We start from the raw sequence: 24,117 nt of genomic DNA, 5'->3' as shown, positions 1-24,117 counted from the left end.
CCTCTATTCCTTTCTTCATGTCTCAAATGTAGCTTTAATGTTTGGATAGTTTCACTCTTCAGTCCATAGGGCACAGTGATTGTATTTCTTTTGCTCCAGCCCAATTCTTCTCCCAATTCCTTTTGTAAATAATTGTACAGCAGAAGGAGTGGTACAGATACCATTATAAGAGAGTTTGCAAAAGGGCTCTTTTTGTGTGATTGTGAGCAAAAATTTTCTGTTGCTATAGCAGGTAAATATTTGCAAACTTGTCAAACTAGGAAGATAAGAAAAGATATTTTGGAGAACATACTTCTTGAAGATTTTTCCTACTGTTTGACATTTCCTTCATATACAGTTGTCTTTCCTCTTTTGAAAAACAGCTTCATTCTGGATGCAGTGGTGAGCATGAAAGGTGTCAAGAATTTGCTGTTGACCTCTTTCATACCCACAAATAGGGCAGTAATGTAACTGCAGTAGGCTCTTGGTACTCTTGACCTTATGGGGCCTTTTCTCACAATAATAATAATAATAATAATAATAATAATAATAATAATAATGTTGTATGAGTATGCTGGTATAAAGATGGATATAATATAAGTTGGATTTCGATTACCTTTATATTTTTTCTTATTTTAAAGAAATTAAGCATTACAGGGGCACCTAAACATGATGAGATCTTGGCACTATTTTTCCTGTGTCTCAATGTCAGCCCAGGCCCCTGTACATGCTCCTGATGAAAACAGAAGCCCTCATCAGGAGACTACTGCATAAAGAAAATGTGGTGCATCTACACAACGGAATATCACTCAGCTATAAAAGGAGCAAAATACTGTCATTTGTGACAACATGAATGGGGTTAATGAACATCAGATAAGGAAAATAAGCCAGGCTCTGAAACACAAATTCTGCATTTTCTTACCCACAGTGGACATCCGAAAATTTGATCTCATAGAAGCTGGGAGAAGACTAGTGGTCACCAGAGGCTAGGAGGATTATGGAGGAGTGGGAATAAGGGGAGGTCAGATAATAGGCAGGAAAGAAGAGGAAAAGTTTTAGTGTTCAATAGTACAGTAGGGTGGCTCTTGTTCACAAGAATATATTATATATTTTATAAAGAAATAGGAGGGAGGAGTATAAGATTCTCACCACAAAGACATGGTAAGCACTGCCCGATTTGATCAGTTTACATTATATACATGTGCAGAATATCACCCTGTACCCCACAATATATACTATTAGTATATGTCAAAGAATTTCATGGAGAAAGAAATACTGACTTTCAGCTTAGTTAAGAAAGAGAATCAATCTGTATAAATTGTCACTAGATAACTCTAGTCTAAATGCACAAATAACAAGATTTATTTTTCTTCCCTTTTCATTATTTGACCCCAGAGCTTCTTCATAACTCTCTTTACTTCCTCATTTCTGGGGGTGTAGATTAAAGGGTTCAGCATGGGTATTATTAGGGTGCAGAACACAGTCACAGCTTTGTCGGTGGGGAAGGAGGTCACGGGTCTTAGGTAGAGATATGAACAAGGTACAAAGAATAAGACGACAACTGTGTTATGGGAGGCACAGGTGGACAGGGCTTTGTGGCGCCCAGCAGAGCTGTATGTCCTCAGGGAATGCAGGATGATGACATAGGAAGAAGCCAGCAGAGACAAAGTGAGCAGACACAGTGAGCCACTGTTGGCAGCGATCAGGGGCCCCAGGGTGCGAGTGTCAGTGCAAGCCAGCTCCAGGAGTGGGACCAGGTCACACATGAAGTGGTCAATGATGTTGGGGCCACAGAACGGTAACTGGACCATAAACAGAACCTGTATCCCACTGTGAACAAAGCCTAAGAGCACAGCGGCCCCCACCAGGAAGGCACACACGGGTCGGCTCATGATGGTCACATAGCTCAGGGCCTTGCAGATGGCCATGAAGCTCAACTACATTCTTCTTTCCTTTAGCTCCTGAGTTGAAGAACTGGCTGTAACCTCACAAGGAATCACCTTTCATAGTTATCAACCTTTACTTTGAACCAAACAGATATACTCCTGATTTCAGGGTCAAAGAGGCAAAGCAAAGCTTTCAGTTCTATTCTCAATACTCATCAGTTTTTCACCAACCTCTCTCACAGTCTGTTCTTTGAAAAAATTATGGTTTTGTATATACCATATAAATGCTATTTGAATACTGAATTACTCTTTGCCTATATAAATTTGACTACTCTAGCTACCTCCTAGGTGGGATAATACAAATTTTTCTTCTTTTCTTGTAATTTAATTCTTTTTTGAGATTGAGTCAGTAGTTAAATTCTCCTCTGAAAGCAATGCCTGGAACAAGATGGTTTCATAGCTCAATCATCACAGACACTTACCAAATAAGAAAGAGTCTCAAACTCTTACAAAAAATGTAAAGTGATTATTTATGAGTCCAGTATTATACCCAAACTGGACAAGAACACTAGAATAAAAAAAGAAGAGAAAATTTTAGGACAATATTCCTGATGATCAGAGATACAAAAATCTTCTTCAGACTACTGACAAACCCAACCCAACAGAATTGTCATTCCTCTGTAAATTGTTAACCTCAGGCATTTGTTCATGAAGATGGAAAGTAAACCACTGCAGCTTTCATGATACAGAGTTGAAAATAAGTAGGTGGGCACAATTCACTTCACAGTGGGTGATGATTAAAGGCTCACTGTGAAAACATGGGGATCCACTTTCACCAGAGAAGAGAAGATGGACTTCTGATTTTCAAGTTCTGTCTAAAAAGTCCAAGTGGCTAATTTGGAGAAAAGAAGTGATATAGTACATATTGATGATTCAATCTGTAGGTATTTGGCATAGGAATTTATAAGTCAGGTCATTTTTCAATAACCTGAGAGAAATACAAACAATGTGCCATATGGGCATAGACTGTTGAATAAGGGAGCTTCTTTGTGGCACAAATTGATTTGCTGTGTCAATACTCTGCCTGCTATGATGGGAAGCAGATGGCTGATGCCTGCTAGTTCACATAACCGGAAAGCAGAATGTAACTAATGAGATCTTCATACCAATGCAAATCTCTTCTCAACACAGTTGACCTCAACCCTAACAACAGGCATGCATGCATGTTTCACACTCATGTGCACACACACATGCATACACATATACAAATACAAACATGAGATAACAAGGCAATAAAATGCCTCCCAAAACTCCCAAATCTCCCAAAGCAGTTTCAAGGGGTATCAAGAAAGAGAGAATCAAACACCAACAGCTGAACTGTACAAAATGTTCAAAGAGGAAGCAAGGAAACTTGGCTAGCTCAAAGATGTTATAACCACATAGATAATAGAATCAGTAAATTAATTGATCAAGAAGTTTAAAAAAATCAAGTAAAAAATTAGTAAAGCTAGCCGCAACAATTCAACACATAAACGAAAAATGTATTAAAGAATAAATGAAGCCAATGGTGCCTGAAATCTGATGGAATGGATACATGAGCAGGATGAATAGTTAATCAAAAGGGAAACAAAAGGAATCAAAAAAGAAAAACAATGCAATGACAGGGATAAGTCAAAAGCTTTCAATAATAACTGTCAATGTAAACGACCTCAACTCCCCACTCAAAAGATACAGATTAGCAGACTGGATAGAAAAAAAAATCTCAATAGTATGGTGCCAATAAGAGGCACTTCTAATCCAAAAAGAAATTCATAGACTAAAAGAAAATCAGTTAATGCAATACACATAGAATAAAGGGCACAGTGCTCAGTAACAATAGCTGCTATTATTATTATTTCCTGGTTCACCATCCATTGCCTAGCCATACATGTAAATATAGCAGCTATTCCAACTTTTATGGCCTGTGGTTTAGACAACATCGTGTCTTATGGCCTTCAGAGTTATTGCCAAAATGTGTGTTTGGGAGATGTCAGAACATATTTGGTTATTCACGTCATCACTGTCCTGATGATATTTATATAGAAAGAGATTTTGAAATCTACTTCTTAGGTGAGGCTTCTTCCATTGACTATATGGTTGAATTTCTAAAATTAAGGCACGAAAATCAACAGAGTTTAGGTTAATACCCTAGGAAACCTGATATAAGACTTTTAGTCTTTATTTATTTTCCAGCTTTAGATATTACTCTGTGGAAAGTATGTCAGGCTCCAAGGTTCATTCCTGTGGACAGGATGTGTCCCAGTAGGTTTAGGGTGCAATTGAGAGATTGACTCAGTACCTCAACCTCCCACATGACCTCAGGCAGTGAGGAAATTTCCTCAGGGATACAAGAGCTGAGTGAAACCCTAAATTGTTGTCCCACAGCATTTAGAGTCCTTCATGTTCCAGCTCGGCATACTCAAGGGCTTAGGAGAGCAGGGCTTCATCCCACAATATTCCAGACCAGAAATGTTGGCTCTTCATAGATGAAAGCATAGGGAAAAGATTTCATCAAGCGAAGATGCATTGCTTTTAGATAAATACTCCTAAAAATGTTTTCTAAAGTAATATCTTAAAAAAACCAAATAATGCCTGGGAGAGCACAGTCTTAGATAGAAGATATGTCCTTTACTAAAGTTCTCAGTGCCTTCTCCACCTTCCATGATTCCCAGATAAGCTGTTTTCTTATTTTCAGGGCAGATAAGGAGGGGTACTTAGTGATATAAATATTTGTGTCTCTTATTTTGTAGCTGTAGATTTAGGTGCAGGAGACCAGGAGTTTCTTTTTAGTGTCGAAGGACTTTGAGATTAAAATCTAACATAGTGCTTTCTTTTTCTTTTTCCTTTTTCTGAAATGAATTCCTTCAAATATGCTTGCTAAATTTATTTGAAGAAAATAGTGCCATCTTGACACTCTGCTTTGTACACTGTGGTCTGGTTGATGGGAATTTGAGAAATCCCCATTACCATGCTGCTCAAGTAGCTACATAGATAATTGCTTTATATTTTGGCTCAGAATGGACCCTGTCTTCAACTAGAGGCACCCACAGTAAGTTATCTAGATATTCTGATTTATAAATCCAGTTTCACTTTCATGTTTCTCCAAAATGTGTGTAATTAAGATCGTTGGAGCATTAATTTATAATATTTAATGAATGATCACATTCAGAAATTTTTGGATATCTTTCAGAAATATTTGTTGTTCTGAAGTATCAATATGAATATATTTACAGTTTCACAGGAAAAGGTTTACAGTTTATGAAATTCTGAGTTACTTTCTAGGCTTTTCAGCTTGGAGAGAGCTTGATACCTAGACAGGTTGCTGAGAGTTTCCTCCACAGCAGGACATAGGATGCGGTGGCTTGGGTGGCCTGAGATTGGTTTATGTAGAGTCTCTCACGTCCTCGAAAGAAGCCTCTGATTTTGATAATTTCCAGGGATAAAAGAGATGGAAAATCTCACCTTGTACTGTTGGGAGGAAATAGGAGATGAAGCTGAGATTTAAAAAAGAGAATTGACAGAGAGTTGAGATGAGGTATATGAACTTCACTGCCATCAAAACAGGAAAGCTCAATGGGCTGGGGAGGTAGCTCAGTGAGTGAGAGACAGAGAGAGAGAGAGAGAACATTTGAATTCTGTTTTACAAAGGAATCTTTCAGCTGTAAAACTGAGACCCAAAAGGTCTAAAATATAAGATCTGCAAGGAAAGAGTGCACCCCATGCAGTGTTTGGGAGACTTACTAAAGGACAGGCTAAGCATCACAGTTTATTTTGCATTTATCAAACTTTCTCAGAAATTGTTCTTACCAAGCATGGGTTTGTTTCTGCTGCAGTGAATTTGGTCCCAGGGATGACTCAATTACTTCATCTCTCCATTCAGACTCATCCCTCTTTTTTCAAAAACAGATATAGCTAAATATGAATTGAAAGTTAATTCTGTCTTCTTGGGGTTATTTTTCTTTGCATATACTAATTTTAAGGCTTCCCAAGGAAGGCAAAGATGGTGGTGGAAAAGAAACCATATTCTTAAAAAAACCCATGGTATTTTTAGTAATTCCTAGACCTGGGTTATCTTGTTCTGTGCCACTAATCAATTAGGTGTAGTGCCCTAGAATTTCTTTGTCTGGTCCTCAGTTTCTTCATCTTTAAGGCATGTATAAATTAATAGGATGGAAGGAAGCTGAGGATTTTGATCCACAATTCTAGAGCAACATCTGATGAAAGTTTACATTAGCACCAGGCTCAACTTTTCATAGCTTGTCAAGAAGTCTGCCATGGAGCTCCTGGGGTCGCAGGTGGTGGCTTTAGTCCACTTGTCCAAATCCTGGCACAGCTGATCCTCGGAACCAAACTGGACCTACACTGGGGAGGCTCCGAGTCTGTGCTGAGGAGGTAGAGACAGAGCCTGGGTTGGAAAATAAGCTCCTCCTTATGTCTTGGAGCAAGTCTTTACCTCTGAGTTACAGCTTACTTCTGTTTAAAGTACAAATAAAAGTGTTCCAACCACTAGTATTTTTATGAGGATTGGGTGAAATGTACATATAATCCAGTTAGGATAATAATAAGTATATGCCATCTACTCAATGAAGATTATTATATATAAAATATGTGGTAACTTATTATATATAAATATAGGGTAGAAAAGTGAGTCTCTGCTTATTACTGGAGTGAGGAAAAGCAGTGTTACCCTGAAAGTTTTACTAAAAATATTTGAGTGTGGGGAATTTTTACAAGAAAGCTTTCTGTCTGGGAAGAAGTTGTTTAGATTCTTGCCTGTCAGTGTTAGGGTTCTTAAATGAAAGACCAGCATTTTCCTTCTTTCCTGCCAAAATATGAGTATTATGGATGTGAGCTCTAATGGCTCCATCCTTGAACTTAAGACTAGAACACAAGGTGAAACGGATTTTGTGCTTTCCTCTGCCAGCTAACAACAACTTCATCAAATTTAGCACGAGACTGAGTTCTTTGTATTTCTGTGTATGTGCAGTGTATGCAAAAATGCAGGAAGGGAAAAATGATAGACGATCTGTTCTTTAAATACATTCAGGTAACTTCACGGTTTGTAAGAAACACAACTAACAGGTGCAATAAGACGAGTGAGCCAAGTTTGGGGTTTTCTGTTGCTTCTGATCATAAACTCTAACCATTGAGACAACCTTCAGGAAGTTACAGAAACATAGCAGTCCATTGTTGGTTCTCCCAAGAGCTATCTCCCCTAGAGATGGATCGGCAATTAGAAGAGTGCTCAATTTTATCCTCAGGAGTTCTTGTCCCTGGAAGAATTCTCTAGTACACTGGGCTACTGGAAAGGGAGGCCATGACTCTGGGCTGGGAGCTCTGAGATCAGCTACTCAACGAAGCACTTGTGGAATCATCTGGAATCGGTTTAGTTTCCATGTCCCTCATTACGTGTCATGACTACATGTAGCAGAGACAATTCATGTTTCTTTTCATGATATTTATCTTTTGAGAACAAATAACAATGTATAAAAGGCATATGAGGTCCAAGAAAATGTGAGAATTAACATTGGTAAAGTTTACTTTTAATAGTATTTTGATGTTCAATTGAATGATACATGTATTCAAGTTAATAAAAGTAGACTTTGTATTAAATGGATTCTGGCTGAGTATTCAGATTTGACTAAATGACTATCGACATACCTCATTTTCTTTGTTTTTTTTGAGTCAGCGACTCACTCTGCAGTTCAGGCTGGCCTTCAACTCACTTTGTAGTTCAGGCTGGCCTTGAACTCTCAGTGATCCTCCTGCCTCAGCCTCCTGCATGCTGGGATTATAGGCGTGCACCACCATGCCTGGCTTTGACATACCTTATTGACTAATGAAATTGTTTTCCAGTACCAGGGATCAAACTCAGGACCTTGTGCTTGCTAGGTGGGCTTTGTGCCACTGAGCTGCATCCCCAGCCCTGACTAATGTATTTAAAACCAGAGAGCCTCTGTCTGTAGCTGGTAGACTAATGGCGACATGTAGGACGGTCTACGGCAGTCATGGCAATGTCATCCCTGTCTTCGTCTTCACTGAAGGTCTAGTGCCTGTTCAGAATCTAATCCTATGTTCAACTGGTAAACTGCTCCCAGGAGTATTCTGAGCACATTACAGCACTACTTTAATTATATTCACCTACTCTGTGAATTGGGTGCCCAGTGATACGTAATGTAAAATTTCTCTGTTTATTTCTCTTACTTAATTAAAAAAGTCATGGTTTCAGTTTTAGGGCTCCAAAAAACCCCATGGCAATTTTATGTTTTTTCTGATCATAAAATTTGAAAGGTAAACTAGAGAAATTAGGAAAATACTAACAACACAAAAGGAAATATCACCCTTTCTATCATTTCCTGAAATAATTGCTCTAAATATATTAATTTACCAGTATTAATTAATTTGTGATAAACTTCTATACAAATGCTTTTAATGGCTATCCGGTACTGGTGTATTTTCACTTTCTTTTCTTTATTTATTTTGTGTGGCATGGGGGATTGAACTCAGGACCTCGTGCTTGTGAGATAGGTGTGGTGCTACTGAGTGAAATCCCTGGCCCCTTTTGCATTTTATGTTTGATTGATATGTAATAGTTGCATGTATTAATGGGTTACAGTGTTTTAATTCAACACGTGCACACAGTAGGCTCTGACTCATTCAAAGTAGTGGCGTTTTCTTCTGCTTTTCCCTCCTTTATGTTTGGAGCCTTTACACTTGTCTAGATGTTCCTAAAATAGATAACAGCTGACTGTGAAGAACAGTCACTCCCTGGGTTTTGGAACATCAGAATGCTTTGCTATTCTGGTACCAAATGTTTTGGTAATATTTTGGCAACTCTTCTCTGACCTCCCTTTATCTGTCATCTGGCTCATCCCTGCTTCTTGCAATCAGTATTCTACACTTTCAGATCGATGTTCTTAAACTTCCACGTTTGAGAGAGAAAGAACATGTGGTATTTGTTGCCTTTCTCTGGCTTATTTCACTCAACACAATGTCTTCTACTTCTATCTGCTCGGTGAGGATGTGAAGCAAAGGGAAATATTGTACATGTGTTTTAGTGTAGGTGGAAAAAAATCTATGGAAAACTACAAAGATTATGATTTTGAATTTGATTATGAAAATATACATATAAAACCTATAATCTTCAAAGATTAATTCTCTAGTAATTATCAGTAAGTTTTTGCATCTATGGCTAATTATAAAGAGGTTATACAGATGATTCCATGGTTTTAGTTCACATTATTTCACAAATGTACACACACAACACACACACATACACTTTAAGGCTTGTTAGTCTCCAAAAGTATTACTTCTAACAACTATTCTATCATACTGATGTTACAATGGAATTTTGCATTTAGTGCTTTGACCCTAGGAAGCGAAATCCATTTCTTTTAGATGTCCTAGGTCTTATGAGAATATTTTTGAAATCAGGAAAATAAAAAAATAAGATAGTCAACTAATAGAAGTTTTGAGGATTCTATTTGTGAAGAGTTTCAGGAAGAGGGGCTGGGGATTGATCTCAGTGGTTCTGCAGCCTGCCTCGCAAGTGCAAGGTCATGAGTTCGATTCCCGGTACCCAAAAAAAAGAGTTTTGTGAGGACGAAGAGTAACCCATGAAGTGGTAGAGTAATGAAAAGGCAGAGTTTTGGATTATTTGATTTTCCATGGTTCTTCTTTACCTTCCTTTTTGCTCCAGGGTAAATATTTGTCTCTGCAGTTCTTATCACCCACACTGTCACATGGAGAATAAAAGGAACGTGACCGAATTCATTTTAATTGGCCTTACACAGAGCCCCCAAGTACAGAAGGTGGTGTTTGTGGTCTTCTTGGTGCTGTACACCGTGACACTCTCTGGCAACCTGCTCATCATGGTCACCATCGTCAGCAGCCAGGCTCTGAGCTCCCCCATGTATTTCTTCCTCAGCCACCTCTCCTTGATAGACACAATTTATTCTTCCTCTTCAGTGCCCAAGCTGATTGTGGACTCCCTGCATGAGAAGAAAGCCATTTCCTTTAATGGCTGCATGGCCCAGGTCTATGCAGAACACATTTTTGGTGCTACCGAGATCATCCTGCTGACGGTGATGGCCTATGACCGCTACGTGGCCATCTGCAGGCCTCTGCACTACACGACCATCATGAGCCACAAGCTCTGTGTGCTCCTCGTGGGAGTGGCCTGGGCTGGAGGCTTTGTCCATGCAACCATTCAGATCCTCTTCACAGCCTGGCTGCCCTTCTGTGGCCCCAATGTCATTGACCATTTCATGTGCGACTTGTACCCTCTGTTGAAACTCGTCTGCATGGACACCCACACCCTCGGTCTCTTTGTTGCTGCCAACAGTGGCTTCATTTGCCTGTTGAACTTCCTCCTCTTGATGGCATCCTATGTGATCATCTTGCGCTCTCTGAGGAACTATAGCTTGGAGGGTAGGCACAAAGCCCTCTCCACCTGCTTGTCTCACATTACAGTTGTTATTATATCCCTTGTGCCCTGCATATTTGTGTATCTGCGCCCAGTGAGCACTTTGGCAATTGATAAAGCTGTTGCTGTCTTCTATACTATGGTAGCCCCTATGTTAAACCCTTTAATCTATACTCTCAGAAATGCAGAGGTAAAAAATGCAATAAGGATGCTCTGGAGCTGAGAAGTGACTTCACATAATAGATGCCGAGGATCTCTGAACATTTCCTAGAGATGAGATAAACGAAATCTAGTCCAACTTTCTTGAGCTACAGACAAAGGTATCAATTGGAGTGCAGAGTTAGGCAGTACTTTCTGATAGCTAATTAAGCAGTGGACTGGAAACAAATACTAATAAAAAAGAGAAATAATACTATCTCCTATCTTATACTCTTATCATCACAACTTACTGCCTCTTAATCAGTAAATATTAATGAAGTAAGTGAAAATTTAAAACATATCCAGAAGGGAAAAATTATGAATCTAGAATATTGTATTGATACCATAACAATCTTATGTTGTAATATTGAGATGCTTTTACTACTGATGTTTGAAAATAGCATGCTAATGATTTTCTTTTACTTTGGACTGTGGCTTCCACATAAATTCTTTCTTGAGTATTTATTATTCACCAAGCATTGGGTGAGCAGTAAGAAGGGTAGTGTTTATCTAGTGTCTACATGACTGGCCTTGTACCAATCAGAAGCCAACCAGGATCACACACCTTTCCTGATTTGAACAGGGAATGTTTGCACATGGTTAATTTTATCAGATGATTAATGATAATGATGTAAAGAATGCCCTAGGATTGAAAGGTGTACATCCAAGTAAGGTATGCAATTTGGGGCCTGGTTCCTCCCCCACGTGGGGATTCTAATATTTTGGAAAGTTGTAGTTGTTGTCTGTTGCATGGTAAAGTTCATTTTGTTTTAGTTACCAGTAGCTGGACAGAAGCTGGCACACAAGAAACCTGTCTGGTACTGGCAAACTGGGAAGCACAGCTTGGGGTGACACTGGGATGGTGGGGTTGCCCTGGTGAACAAGGGACTGTGGCTTTCGTTGGCAAACAGGCTGGGGTCCAGCTGGATCAAGACAGAAAACAGCACACGACAATGCATATTGGCAGAGTTGGGCAACTGAGAGATGGGGCACCGGTGAGATTCACTGAATCAGTCTCCAGAGATGTCCCCGAAATTTAGGGAGAAACTGTCCTTGAAGGTGTTAGGGGAGCTCAAAGGAAATGGGCACCATTGGATATCTTGTCACGTCCCTCCATACACACACATGACTGATGCACACATTTTATCTTTGATTTTTACAACACATTTTCCAGGATAATCAAGCTCATAGCATTATTCTGTCCCATCTGATGTTTGTAGTAGAACGGATAACTTGAGACATTACTCCTTATCCTACATTCTATTATATGTTTTTAAGTACAAGATGTAGCTGTTGATAGTTCTTAGTTTCAGGCTTATTTTTTATATTGTATAGCCAAAATGAAAAAAATAGCCTGGGTTTGGAAAGATTTTGTATAACATAATTTGCAGTAATTTCATTGCTAGCTATATGCTGGTATCTTCATCCTTTCACTCAAGATACATAGACAGAAGATGAACAATTACTTGGAAGCAGTTTTGTTCAACAGATTTAAATATTATTATTATTATATAAAGATTCCACTGAATTTCAGGTTCATTAATTGTAGCACTCTTCCAAGTGTGAAGGACCTAGTCTCCGATCCTTTTTAAAATAGGTTGCTCAGTCTGTAGGAGTTGGCTTTGGAAACAGACTGAAAAGCTGAGGTGAAATATGAAAGAGATGGCATCAGGGTCCAAAGTTGAATGGAACTTCCATCTTGCAGAAAGGTAAGATCACACATGAAGTCAACAGTACAGATAACCTAACACCAAGATACAGGAGAAATGTCAGTGCGATGGATATAAAATGGAGCCTGGAGAAGTTGCTGCATACAACCTAGAGTGTCAACAATGCATTCAACAGCCATGAGGAAATTAATACAGATGCCTGGACAGTGTGTACCAAAAGAAAGCAATGAAGCTGGGGATGTCTGTTACATTTCATTCAATGAACATGTCCAGATGGTCACAGATAAACAACCTTCATCAAAGATAATCTTCATGCATACTGCACTTCTTAGTTTATGTTCACTTACCTTGTTTCCCCATGTAATATTTTACATGACAAATTTGAATCTCATGAAAAAACATAAAGAGCTGTCATTTTACTAGGGAAATCCCACTGTCTCCTCCCCATTTTGATCCTCTGGTTCCCAGATCATGATACTTCCAGCTCTGGCTCCTTTCAGCAAGTTTCTTTACTTTCTTTAGTGGTCGTCATTGCCATGAGCTGTCATAGATAGGCAAAATTATGCTCAACTTTTCATGATGAGTTTGGATTTCTAAAGATATTTGTCACAATGATTCATATATTTCAAATAAAAATAAGTGCATATATAATGATTGCATCATACAAGTTGTGTTTCAGTGTTTTCTACCTTTATTGAGAGGTTGACAGAATTGTATAAAGTGTACTACTTGATATTTTCACAGATGCATACATTGTGAAATGTTTACCACAGTCAAGTTAGTATCTATCACTTTATATAGTTATCATTTTTTCCTTAAGACTTAAAATCAATCATCTTAGGACATTTGGAATTGGACTATATTATTAACTGAAGTCACCATATTGTACATTAAATTCCCTAGAATGTATTTTTCTTGTCTAAGCATTACTTTAGACTTTTTGGCTAACATCTCTCAAAGCCTGCAGGTTGCCATTCTGGTCCTATGTGTTTGACTTTTTAGCTTCCCCCCCAAAAATAAAATCATGTAGCATTTGCCTTACAGTACTTGACTTATTTCACTTAGTGGAATGTACTCTAGGTTCACTTATATTGCTGCAAATGCCAAGATTTCTTTTATTTACAAATGCTGGATAGTATTCCTGTTTTCTTTTTGGTTCTGGGGATTGAATTCGGGACCTTGTGCTTGTGAGGCAGGCGGCAGCATCACTGAGCTAAATCCCCGGCTGTATTCCTGTTTTGTATGTGTGTGTCTGTGTTTTAGCTATTACAAATTGTGCTGCTATGAACATGGGTACACATATATCACTATAGTATGATTCTTTTAATTCTTTGGGGGAAGATACCCAGCAGAGGAATAGCTAGGTCAAATGGAACTTCCAGTCCTAATTCTTTGAGGTATCTCCATACTGATTTCCACAGTGCCTGCACCAGTCTACACTCCCACCAGCAGTGGAGCAGGGATCCTCTTTCCCACAGCTGCACCAGCATTGTTATTGGTTGATTTCATGATAGCAGGCATTCATTTTGGAGTGAGGCGGAATCTCAGTGTTGTTTTCATTTGCATCTCTCAAATGACCAGTGATGTTGAACATTTGTTCATGTATTTATTTGCTATTTCTACTTCTTTGTCTGAGAAATGTCTGTTCATTTCAGATGACTATTTTTGGACTGGGTCTTTAAATTTGGGAGGTCTGATTTTTTTAAATTCTTTTTTTTCTTTTATTGGTACATTTTAGGTATACAATACATTTGCATTTATTGGTGGGTCCTTGTACCTGTACGTGATGTATATTAGTTCTTATTTTTTCCCCATTACCTGTGCACCCTTCACCCCTTCCACCCGTCCCTATTTACATAGATTTCATTTCCATTTTTTTTCTTTTCCCATAATTTTTCCTTTACCTTCTTCCCTTTCCCCTTCCCCTCCCAGTACCCCTACCCCTTTGGACCATTTCCTCTTTCAAATTAGGATTTATTCATTTTATTCCTTATTTATACTTTCAGTTTCTCACACTAGGGAAACTATTTGGTATTTACACATGTGTGTCCTATTTATTTCACTTAAGAGAATGGCCTCAATATGCATCCATTTAGCTATAAATGTCTCTAGTTTCTCATTCTTTATGGCTGAGTAGTACTCCATTTTATAAAAAAACTCACATCTTCCTTTTCCAGTTTCCAGTTGATGGGTACTTGGGCTGTTTCCAAGTTTTAACTATTACAAACTGTGCTGCTATAAACATGGGTGCACATATACCACTGTGGTATGATTTTTAAAAATTCTATTGTGAAGATACCCCGCAGGGGAATAGCCGGGTCAAATGGGACCTCTAGCACTACTTCTTTGAGTCATCTCCATACTGATTTCCACAGTGGTTGCACCAATCTACATTCCCACCAACAATGGAGAAGGGTTCCTTTCTCCCCACACCCCTGCCAGCATTTGTTATTGGATGATTTCTTGATAGCAGCCATTCTTTCTAGGGTGAGGTGGAATCTCAGGGTTGTTTTCATCTGCATCTCTTGAATGACCAGTGATGTTGAACATTTTTTTGTTTATTTATTTTCTGCTTTTACTTTGTCTGAGAAATGTCTGTTCATTTCAGATGCCCATTTGTGAATTGGGTCTTTGAATTTGGGGGGTCTGATTTTTTTCAGTTCTTTATATATTCTAGCTAGAAGCCCTTTGTCTGAGGTACAGCTGCTAAAATTTTTTTCCCACATTGTAGGTTGTCTCTTAGCTCTGTTGGTGGTTTCTCTTGCAATGCAGAAGCTGTTTAATAAGATGAGATCCCAGTTGTTGATTCTTTGTGCTAGTTCCTGTGCTACTGAGGTTTTTTTCATAAAGTCTTTTCCTATGCCAATGTCTTCAAGAGTTCTATCTAACTTATCTTCCAGCAAGTTTAGTGTTTCTGTTTTAATATTTAGATCTTTAATCCACTTCAATCTTAGTTTAGTGCATGGTGATAGGTATGAGTCTAGCTTTAATCTTTGGCAGGTTGAAATCCAGTTTTTCCAACACCATTTATTAATGAGGCTATCTTTCCTCCGGTGAGGGTCGTTGGCTCCTTTGTTAAAGATGAGGTGGCCGAGTATGTCTGGAGTTGTTTCTGCATTTTCTAACCTATTCCACTGATCCTCATGTCTGTTTCTTTGCCAGTACCATGCTGTTTTTATCACAGTAGTTTTGTAGTATAGTTTCAAGTTGGGGATTGGGCTACCCTCTGCCATGTCTCTGTTGCCTACAATTGCTTTTGCTATTCTAGGCCTCTTCTGGTTCCAAATGAATTTTTGGATTGTTTTCTGAAGGTCCATGAAGTCTGCTGCTGGGATTTCCATTGGGATTCCATTGAATCTATGTAATAGTTTTGGAAGTATAGCCATTTTCACTATATTGGTTCTTCCTACTCAGGAGCAAGGGATGCCTTTCCATTTTCTTATATCCTCCTCGATCTCCTTTTCCAGAGTGCTGTAGTTTTCAGTGTAGAGGTATTTTGCTTCCTTTGTTAGATTGAATTCTAGGTATTTCATTTTTTTGGATGCTATTGTAAAAGGAATTGTTTCCCTAATTTCTCTCTCAATGAGTCTGCTATTTGTGTACAAGAAGGTTATTGTTTTTTGAGTGTTGCCCTTATATCCAGCTACTCTACTCAATATGTCAATTAGGTCTAGAAGAGTTTTTACCAATTTTTGGGGGTCTTCTATGCAAAGTATCATATCATCAGCATACAATAACAGTTTAACTTCTTCCTTTCCTATCTTTATTACTTTTATTTCTTTCTCTTTTCTAATTGCTGTGGCTAATGTTTCCAGAACAAAATTGAAGAAGAGTGGTGATAGTGGGCATCCTTGTCTTGTTCCTGATTTTAGCATGAAAGTTTTCAGGTTTTTTTTTTTGGTACTGGGGATCGAACTCGGGACCTTGTGCTTGTGAGACAGGTGCTGGAACCACTGAGCTAATTCCCTGGCCCAGTTTTCAGTTTTTGACCATTTAGTATGATTTTGGCTGTTGGTTCTTCATAAATAGCTTTAATCAGGCTGAAATAAAGACCTTCTATTCCAATTTTCTGTAGCATTTTTATCATGAGTGGGTGTTGGATTTTGTCAAATACCTTTTCTGCATCTATTGAGATGATCATGTGGTTTTTGTTCTTGACTCTGTTAATATAGTATATTACATTTATTGATTTACAAATGTTGAACCATCCTTGCATCCCTGGGATAAATCCAACTTGGTCAAGGTGTATGGTCTTCTTGATGACACTCTATTCTGTTTGCCAGGATCTTGTTGAGGATTTTTGGATCTATGTTCATTAGGGAGATTGGCCTGTAGTTCTGTTTTTGGGTTAGGTCTTTCCTTGGTTTTGGAATCAAAGTAACACTTGCTTCCAGGAATGAATTCGGAAGCCTTGCTTCCCTTTCAATTTCCTTGATGAGTTTAAAGAGGAATGGTGATAGTTCTTCTTTAAGTGTCTTGTAAAATTCAGCAGTGAAGCCATCAGGATCTGGGATTTTCTTTGTTGGTAAATTTTTTATTAAGTTTTCAATATCACTGATTGCAATTGGGGTGTTTGGAATTTCTATATCTTCTTCATATAACTTTGGTAATTTGTATGTATCTAAGAATCTGTCCATTTCTTCTGTGTTTTCCATTTTATTAGAGTACAGTTTCTCAAAGTAGGTATTGATGATCCTCTGGATTTCTGCTGGTTCTGTTGTGACTTCACCTTTTTCATTCTTAATTGCATGGATTTGAGGCTCAGCAGTTTTAAGCAGGATATTGAAGGTAAGAGAACATAGTCATGGCATAGCCTAGATTAGAAGTAAATCTGTGTTTATCCAGTTTATATGTATTAGCTACTAAACTATCTTTGTTCCTATGTAGGTCAGTCATGTACAGGTGGGGTGGGGGTTTTTACTTGTTCAATAAATTTAGTAATTTCCAGCTAATTGATAGCCACAAGAGCCTTTAGAAGAGGATAATTAGTTCATAAAAGAATAGAACTACAAACACACTTGTGGGATCATACATATTTCTTGTTCACTGGTCACAAATAACAGTCTATCTCAACCCCTAAATCTTACAATCTTCTCATTCTTTATTTAATCCAGGGGTTTGATTGTATATTTTGGTTTCAGTTTAAACCTCACTTTCTGAAGACTTTCCCCATGCGCTGAAATCCTACCCCAGCTTAAACTGTGTCTTCACCACACACACATATGACATGGTATCCATTTTTATAGTAACTGCCAGTCTGTTTTTTAAAAATAATAGTTAATTTCTTTGCAGTTTGAAGTCAGAGAAGCCTGCTGGGCAGTGGAGGAAGATTTGTTGGGTTTAATGTTCTTTCAGCCACCGTTGGTTCTTGAGTAAATTACTTAAATTAATAGAGCTTCAATTTCATCTATAAAACAGGACTATCAATAATACCTATCACAAAGCTACCTCAGGTAACAAAATTAATACAGGACCAAGTGTACAATAGTTATTGTCATTGTTATTTATTTAACAATGGGGTATTTCAGATGTTCAATAAATACTTGTTTTAAAAAATCCAGGTTCTAACAGCAGCCTCATGGTTGTCTGTACTGGTGAGTTCTAACCCTTCTTAAAGAATTGGTCATTGGTCAAAGGGGCAGTAGGGGAAGGTGTATGTATTTGGTTGGTATTCTGACAAAGGTTCCTGAAATTAATTACTCTTCCCTGGAGGAAAGGGTGGACACATGATTTACCCACTCGACTAAGACTCCTGGTTTTTAGCAAAATAATCAAAGGAGTTGAAAGGAGAGACTGTGAGGGTTTGGGGTAGAACTAATCACAAAAGCAATTATTCTTCCTGGCACACCCAGAGCCTAGACACAAGATTCTAAATGATGAGAGAAGGAAGGCTCAGTTCCTCAAGGAGATACTCTGATACTCTACCTTTACTCTCTCATCCATCTATCAGTTCCACTTCTCTAGAGAACCCTAAAGAACACAGAGCCAAGAACAAGTAAAATACATGCATTTATTATAAGGAACCCCAGGGAAGTATTCACAATAAGGGTTTGTTTGTTTGTTCATTTATTTATTTATTTAAGAAAATGGTTGCTGTGGTTGTGGAGGCTGGCAGGTTCCAGTATCTAAGTTTGGCTGTAGATCTGGAAGAGCCAGTAGTTTAGTTCCAGTCTGAGACTAAGGATTGAAGTAAGAAGAGCAAAAAGCAGAGTTCCAGTGCAAGTGCTGGCAGGGAGAGCTGATGTTACAGTTCACCTTCAAAGCAGGAAAAATAAGAGCAGAAACAAATCTAAATCTAAATCTAGATCTAAGAAAAAAAGAAAGAACTTTCAGTATGTCGCCCTGTTCACAGTTCATAGTTAACCTGACTATGAGAAACTTCGTGACTTTGCCTTTCCAACTTGTCTTGCTGTTTAATTTTATGAGCACTAAACCCATCAAAGTGCCTGCCAGAGGGCAACTAAATAAATAATTGTTGAATGCATCTATGCATTAATAATCACAGCCACACTGAATTGATTAGATTTCCTACATACTGTTTTCACCTCCTGGATTTTGTTTTGTACATTCTTCTAGGAATATGCTAACCTCAACCTCATGCCTAGGCACTCTGTTGCCTCTTTTTTATCTTCTTGGTCCCATTCATGTATTTTTTTTCCATTTAGGAATCCTTGTCTGACTCTTCAGCATATTTTGTGTTCTTTATCATGCTTTCACAGCATCATGTGCTTCCACCATCTCATCATTGTGTTACTGTCTTATCATTTCCTGTCCTCTTCTGGGACTGTCTTACTGGATCATAAGCTCTGTGAAGGCTGGCACTGGGTTTCTCTTCATTCACCACTGAAGCTCTAGCAGGTATCAGTGTACCTGGGTCATTTTTTGGGTTCCAAAATATTTGTTGATTAATGAATGACAGGCTGAAGAATCGAATAGAACGTTGTCTTAGTTACTTTTTTTGTTGGTTAGACAAAATACCTGACACCCAAAGTTAAGAGGAAAGATGTATTTGGCTCACAGTTTATAGAGGTTTCAGTTCATAGTTGGCTGGCTCCATGGCACGGTGGCATGGCAGAGGAGAAACAGTTCATGGTGGGAAGAAGGCAGCAAACAGTGAAGTAGCAGAGCAGCAAGCAATGACAGCAGCCCTCAGTCCCTTACATTCTATCCAGGCTACAGGCCCTTAGGGCTAGTAGTACTCACACCCAGGGTGGCCCTTCTAACCATGTACACCCAGAACTATGCAAAACCAATTGGTGGACTAATTTAGTAATCACACACCCTTGATCCCAGCATCGCACCCTCAATCCCAGCATCACACACTCAAGATCCAGCCACCTCTGAAAAACCCCACCTATGAATGCTTTAGGACTTGGAGAAACATCTAGACATAAACCATAACAAACATATTTATTCTGAAATTGCTTTGTGTGTGTATATATATATATATATATATATATATATATATATATATATACACATTATATATAATGTATAAAATAAAATATATTGTATATATGTATACGTTATATACAATATATTTTATTTTTATTCAGTAAAGTAATCTTAGTATTTATTGAGAACAGTATGACACTTCAGTACATGTATACAATGTGTGATGATAAAACCAGGGTGATTGACTTATCTATCAACCTCAGGAATACATCATTTCTTGGTGTCACAACATTTAAAATCCTCTGTACTACTTATTTTGAAATATTTAATTAATTGTTGAGAATGGTAGTTATCTCCACTATGCTGTAGAATGTTAAAAATTGAAATTATTCCTCCAATCCAACTTTATCCTTGTACCACTAACTATCCTTTGTCCATCCCCTACTCCCCCAAACTCTTCTCAGGTAGAATTGTATTTTTTAAAAAGAGATTCTAATAGCAAAATCTTACCTAAAAGGAATTAACAGAGAAACACCGCATAACTAAGTCCTATTCATAAGGAAATGAAATCTTGCTCAGAGTAGAGGGAATAGCAAGGTAAAATCTTTGCTTCTATGCAAAGATTCAAATACTTTGACACGCCTCAGTTTGAGCAGGAGTAAAAACAAATGCGTGGTTTCTCTAAAAGGTCAAGCTAGAATTCTCATCAGAGTCTGAATCAGGTGAGAATAGGAAGAAAAATCCTTCCTACTTTACTATATTTGACCCTATGTTTTATTGAATTTATTCGCCATCTATTTATGAGATATTCATCATGTACCAGGCATTGTTCTACCTTGTAGAAATTGTTGTTATCTAGCAGGCAAATGCCTCATGGAATATGATTGTATGTTTAATAAGTGAAAATTCCTTTATGACATTGAGGTGTCCTTTGATTTAGGTCATCCCTCTTTGTGATGGATGAGCAGCATTCAATGGGTGACATAAATAATACCAAATGGAATAAAAGGAAATTTGGAATCATGGTGTCATCTTTATTTCCTACCCATTGGCATGTAAATAGCCTATTGCTTTTATTGCCCTAATGTAGTTAAATACAATAATGTTTCAGGCAACAGAGGACCATCAATTTTTGCATGTAAAAATAAAGAGTTATTAATGAAAAATAGTCAGGTTTTTGTTACCTAAGGAACTAATATATGTAATGAACCAGCACAGTCCATTTGCTCGATAAATGCCATTTATTATGATTGTCTGACTTTTCCATGATCATGGCATGGCAGGGTAGATAGGAAATGAATTATTTGGGGAGTTAGTCATGTTCTGGCTAAGGCTTATCAATGTCAACTATCAAGGATTTTGGTACCTTTCCCTTTCTGTCAGTTTCCTTGTCTATAAAATGGAGTAAGAGCAGAACCCACTTCTTTGGGTTGTCATATAGAGATCAGCACTTAGTGTTAGTACACATTGCTATTTCTTTACTTTTCATTAGTTGGTAAGCCTACGAATTCCTATTTCAGGATGAAGCAAATGAAACTAGATCTCAATTTTATAAATTTCATTTTATTCCAGAGATTAAATTCTTTTTAATTTTTAATTTTTATTAGTACATGTCTGCAGTACATAATGATTACATTCATCATGGGGAGTTGGTACATGTACATAACATATCTGAATTCTTTTTGTATCCTCTTCTACTCTCTTATGTTTCCCTTCTGTTGATCTATTAGTTTCCTTCCAGTTTGCAAAATATCTATAATAAGAAACAGAGAGACAGATCTTGGGGTTTCCTAAATCTGAAAAGAATGGCTATGGGTTAGACTTAACTTTTTCATTCCTCCCCACGACATAGGCTCTATAAATCAACTGCATAATTGATTTTTTAATCTAGTAAGTATGTTTCACTGAAATTACATAAAATGTCCTTTTGCTTTTTTACTCACTTGAATTAGTATTGGGCTCCAGGTACATTTACTCGTTACTTGAAAGAACTTTCCTGCTACAAAATTTCCTGATAGCATTTTTCACCTGAGCATTTCTTAAGGTATAGATTAAGGGATTTAACATGGGAGTTATCATGGTGTAGAATACAGCAACTGCCTTATCAATGGGTAAAGTAGCTGCTGGCCTCATGTACACAAATATGCAGGGCACAAAGTATAGGACAACCACTGTGATGTGAGAGGCACAGGTGGAGAGAGCTTTGCTCCTTCCCTCCAAGCTATGGGTTTTTAGGGAGCACAGAATGACCACATAAGAGACCAACAGCAGGAGGAAGTTCAACAGGCAGATGAAGCCACTGTTGGCAGCAACGAATAGTCCCAGCGTGTGGGTATCTGTGCAGGCCAGGTTGAGCAAGGGGTTCAGATCACACATGAAGTGATCTATGACATTAGAGCCACAGAAGGGCAGTGGCAAGATGAAGAAGATCTGTACGGTTGCATGTAGAAGGCCTCCCACCCATGACACTCCCATTAGCAGGCTGCACACTCTCCGGTTCATGATGGTTGTGTAGTGCAAGGGCTTGCAGATGGCCACATAGCGGTCATAGGCCATCACCGTCAGCAGGATGACCTCAGCACCTCCAAAGAAGTGTTCTCCAAAGATCTGAGTCATGCATCCATTGAACAGGATGGTCTTCTTTTCGTGGAGTGAATCTATAATCAGTTTAGGGGTACTAACAGAGGAGTAGCAGGCATCAATGAAGGAGAGATAGGCCAAGAAGAAGTACATGGGGGACTCTGACAATGGGCTGGTGGTGATGGTGACCATAATGAGCACATTTCCTACCATGGAGATGGTGTAGATGATCAAAAAGACAGCAAACACGATTTTCTGCATCTTTGGGTTCTCTGTGAGCCCCAGTAGAACAAACTCTGTCACATTGTTCCCATTCTCCATTTATTTCATCCAATGACTAATTAAATTACCTGAAAAAAAGGAAGGAACCATGAATGGATTTAGTAAATTTCTCCATTCAAGTAAGTAATGATTGTCTGTATTACCTCAGGCTATGAATTTTTCCTTTTTCTCCTTGAGATAGGGTATTGCTACATAGTTCAGGCTGGTCTTGAACTCATATGCAGCCCAGGCTGGCCTTAACTGGTGTTGAAACTCCTGCTTCAGCTTCCCACATGCTGGGATTACAGGAGTGCATCACAAGCTGTGAATGCTTACAAAGCCTTTCTTTGAGATGGAAAGATTTTGGATTTCTGAAGATTGCCCAAAGTGCCTTGCAGGTGAAGGTTCTATTAAGAGAGTACAGATGAGGAACTTTTGTAAACACACAGAGCAGGGGATGTGTGTGTGCACTTAATGATCTTTGATGATTGAAAGTACTAGATTGTGCACTAGTAGCATCTCAGCCTGCAAAGGAAGGATGATGGTGAATGTGGAGGTCATGAATGCAAAATGTTTTCTCTGTCTCTTTAAAAATGGAGCACCTTGATAGGTAACAGATAATATGAACAGAGAGAGAATTTGAAGGAGCAAAAATCTTGGCTATTACACTAGCAAAAGTGCTCGTGTGCCTAAGGGAGGAGGTTTGAGGTGCAGTTAGTGAGCAGAAGACAGAAACACCTGTTAGACTATTTGGAGGAGTCAACATCAGTAAAAGGGAATAATTGATGGGTATATGCAGGATATAAGGGCACTGAAGCAGGATTTATAATGCTTATTGTCAAATCTAATGACAAGAGCTAATAATATATACTTTTATATTATTGAGTGCTACATGCATTGTATTGTGCCCAGCTGTCTTCATGCAAGAACTTTTCAACACTTACAATAATCTATGTGACTGGTATTGTTTAACCTATTTTGCAAATGAGGCAAAACCTCAGTGATTCAATATTACTAGACATAACAACCATGGTGATGCTGTGTAACACTACTGAACACTTACTATGTTTTCTCAAAGACATTTCTTGATTTCCTTCTCACTACATAAGGAGATGATTACTACTATGATTTTTACATTGATTTCACACATTAGAAAATAGAAGCTCAGAAGTTAACAATGTCGTACAATTCAAGCAGGTAATAAAGAGCAGAGGCAAGATTAGATCTCTTTTCTTATCTTTCTAAACCTCAAATTCTTAATCCATTCCCCATATTGTTATAATACAAAAGATTGAACTAGTAATTTTCGTTTAATATGATCACTATGATTATAATTATTTTAGTATTACTTCAGAAGCAAATTTGTGTGGAACGTTTTCATTAGTGTGCACACATACACACATAGTGCCATCTTTGAACATCCAAATTTTAAGAAATATGTGGTTTTCCATTCAGTGAAGAATCTTTTATCTTGGTTCCTCTCACAGCCTCATTTATTCCTTTTCTAATATTCAAAACTCAGGCTCCCAGACTCTTCTAAAATGTTTGAAAAGACTTTGCTGTAGTTATAAATGGTTTTAGGACCTCAAAACTAGATTGGAATCCTTGCTTTTCTACTTGAAATTTCTTTTATCTTGTTTACATTTCTTGGCAAGCTACATTTTTTTCCCTCATCTACAATGTG

The 24,117-nt window shown here is 38.1% G+C and overlaps 3 protein-coding genes across 3 annotated transcripts; 1 reads left to right on the top strand and 2 right to left on the bottom strand.

The window, feature by feature from the left end:
* Positions 1-1,340: 1,340 nt before the first annotated feature.
* Positions 1,341-1,907, bottom strand: LOC101724330 (olfactory receptor 4C45-like). The gene has a single exon (XM_004852600.2). It carries the CDS (start codon positions 1,905-1,907, stop codon positions 1,341-1,343), a length of 567 nt encoding a protein of 188 aa, XP_004852657.2.
* Positions 1,908-9,646: 7,739 nt separating this feature from the next.
* LOC101711346 (olfactory receptor 4C12) lies at positions 9,647-10,552 on the top strand. The gene has a single exon (XM_087204842.1). It carries the CDS (start codon positions 9,647-9,649, stop codon positions 10,550-10,552), a length of 906 nt encoding a protein of 301 aa, XP_087060968.1.
* An 11,011-nt stretch (positions 10,553-21,563) lies between these two features.
* On the bottom strand, positions 21,564-22,502 carry LOC101715490 (olfactory receptor 4C46-like). Its single transcript, XM_004875486.2, has one exon. The coding sequence runs from the start codon at positions 22,491-22,493 to the stop codon at positions 21,564-21,566; it is 930 nt and encodes a 309-aa protein (XP_004875543.2). The 5' UTR covers positions 22,494-22,502.
* Between the last annotated feature and the right edge of the window lie 1,615 nt (positions 22,503-24,117).

Source organism: Heterocephalus glaber, unplaced genomic scaffold (genome assembly GCF_053883595.1).
Source record: "Heterocephalus glaber isolate CG9 unplaced genomic scaffold, H.glaber_assembly_v1.0 deba00000592, whole genome shotgun sequence".
Classification (NCBI taxonomy): domain Eukaryota; kingdom Metazoa; phylum Chordata; class Mammalia; order Rodentia; family Bathyergidae; genus Heterocephalus; species Heterocephalus glaber.
Note: the sequence above shows the minus strand (reverse complement) of the source record. Positions and strands in the feature narration are given on the sequence as shown.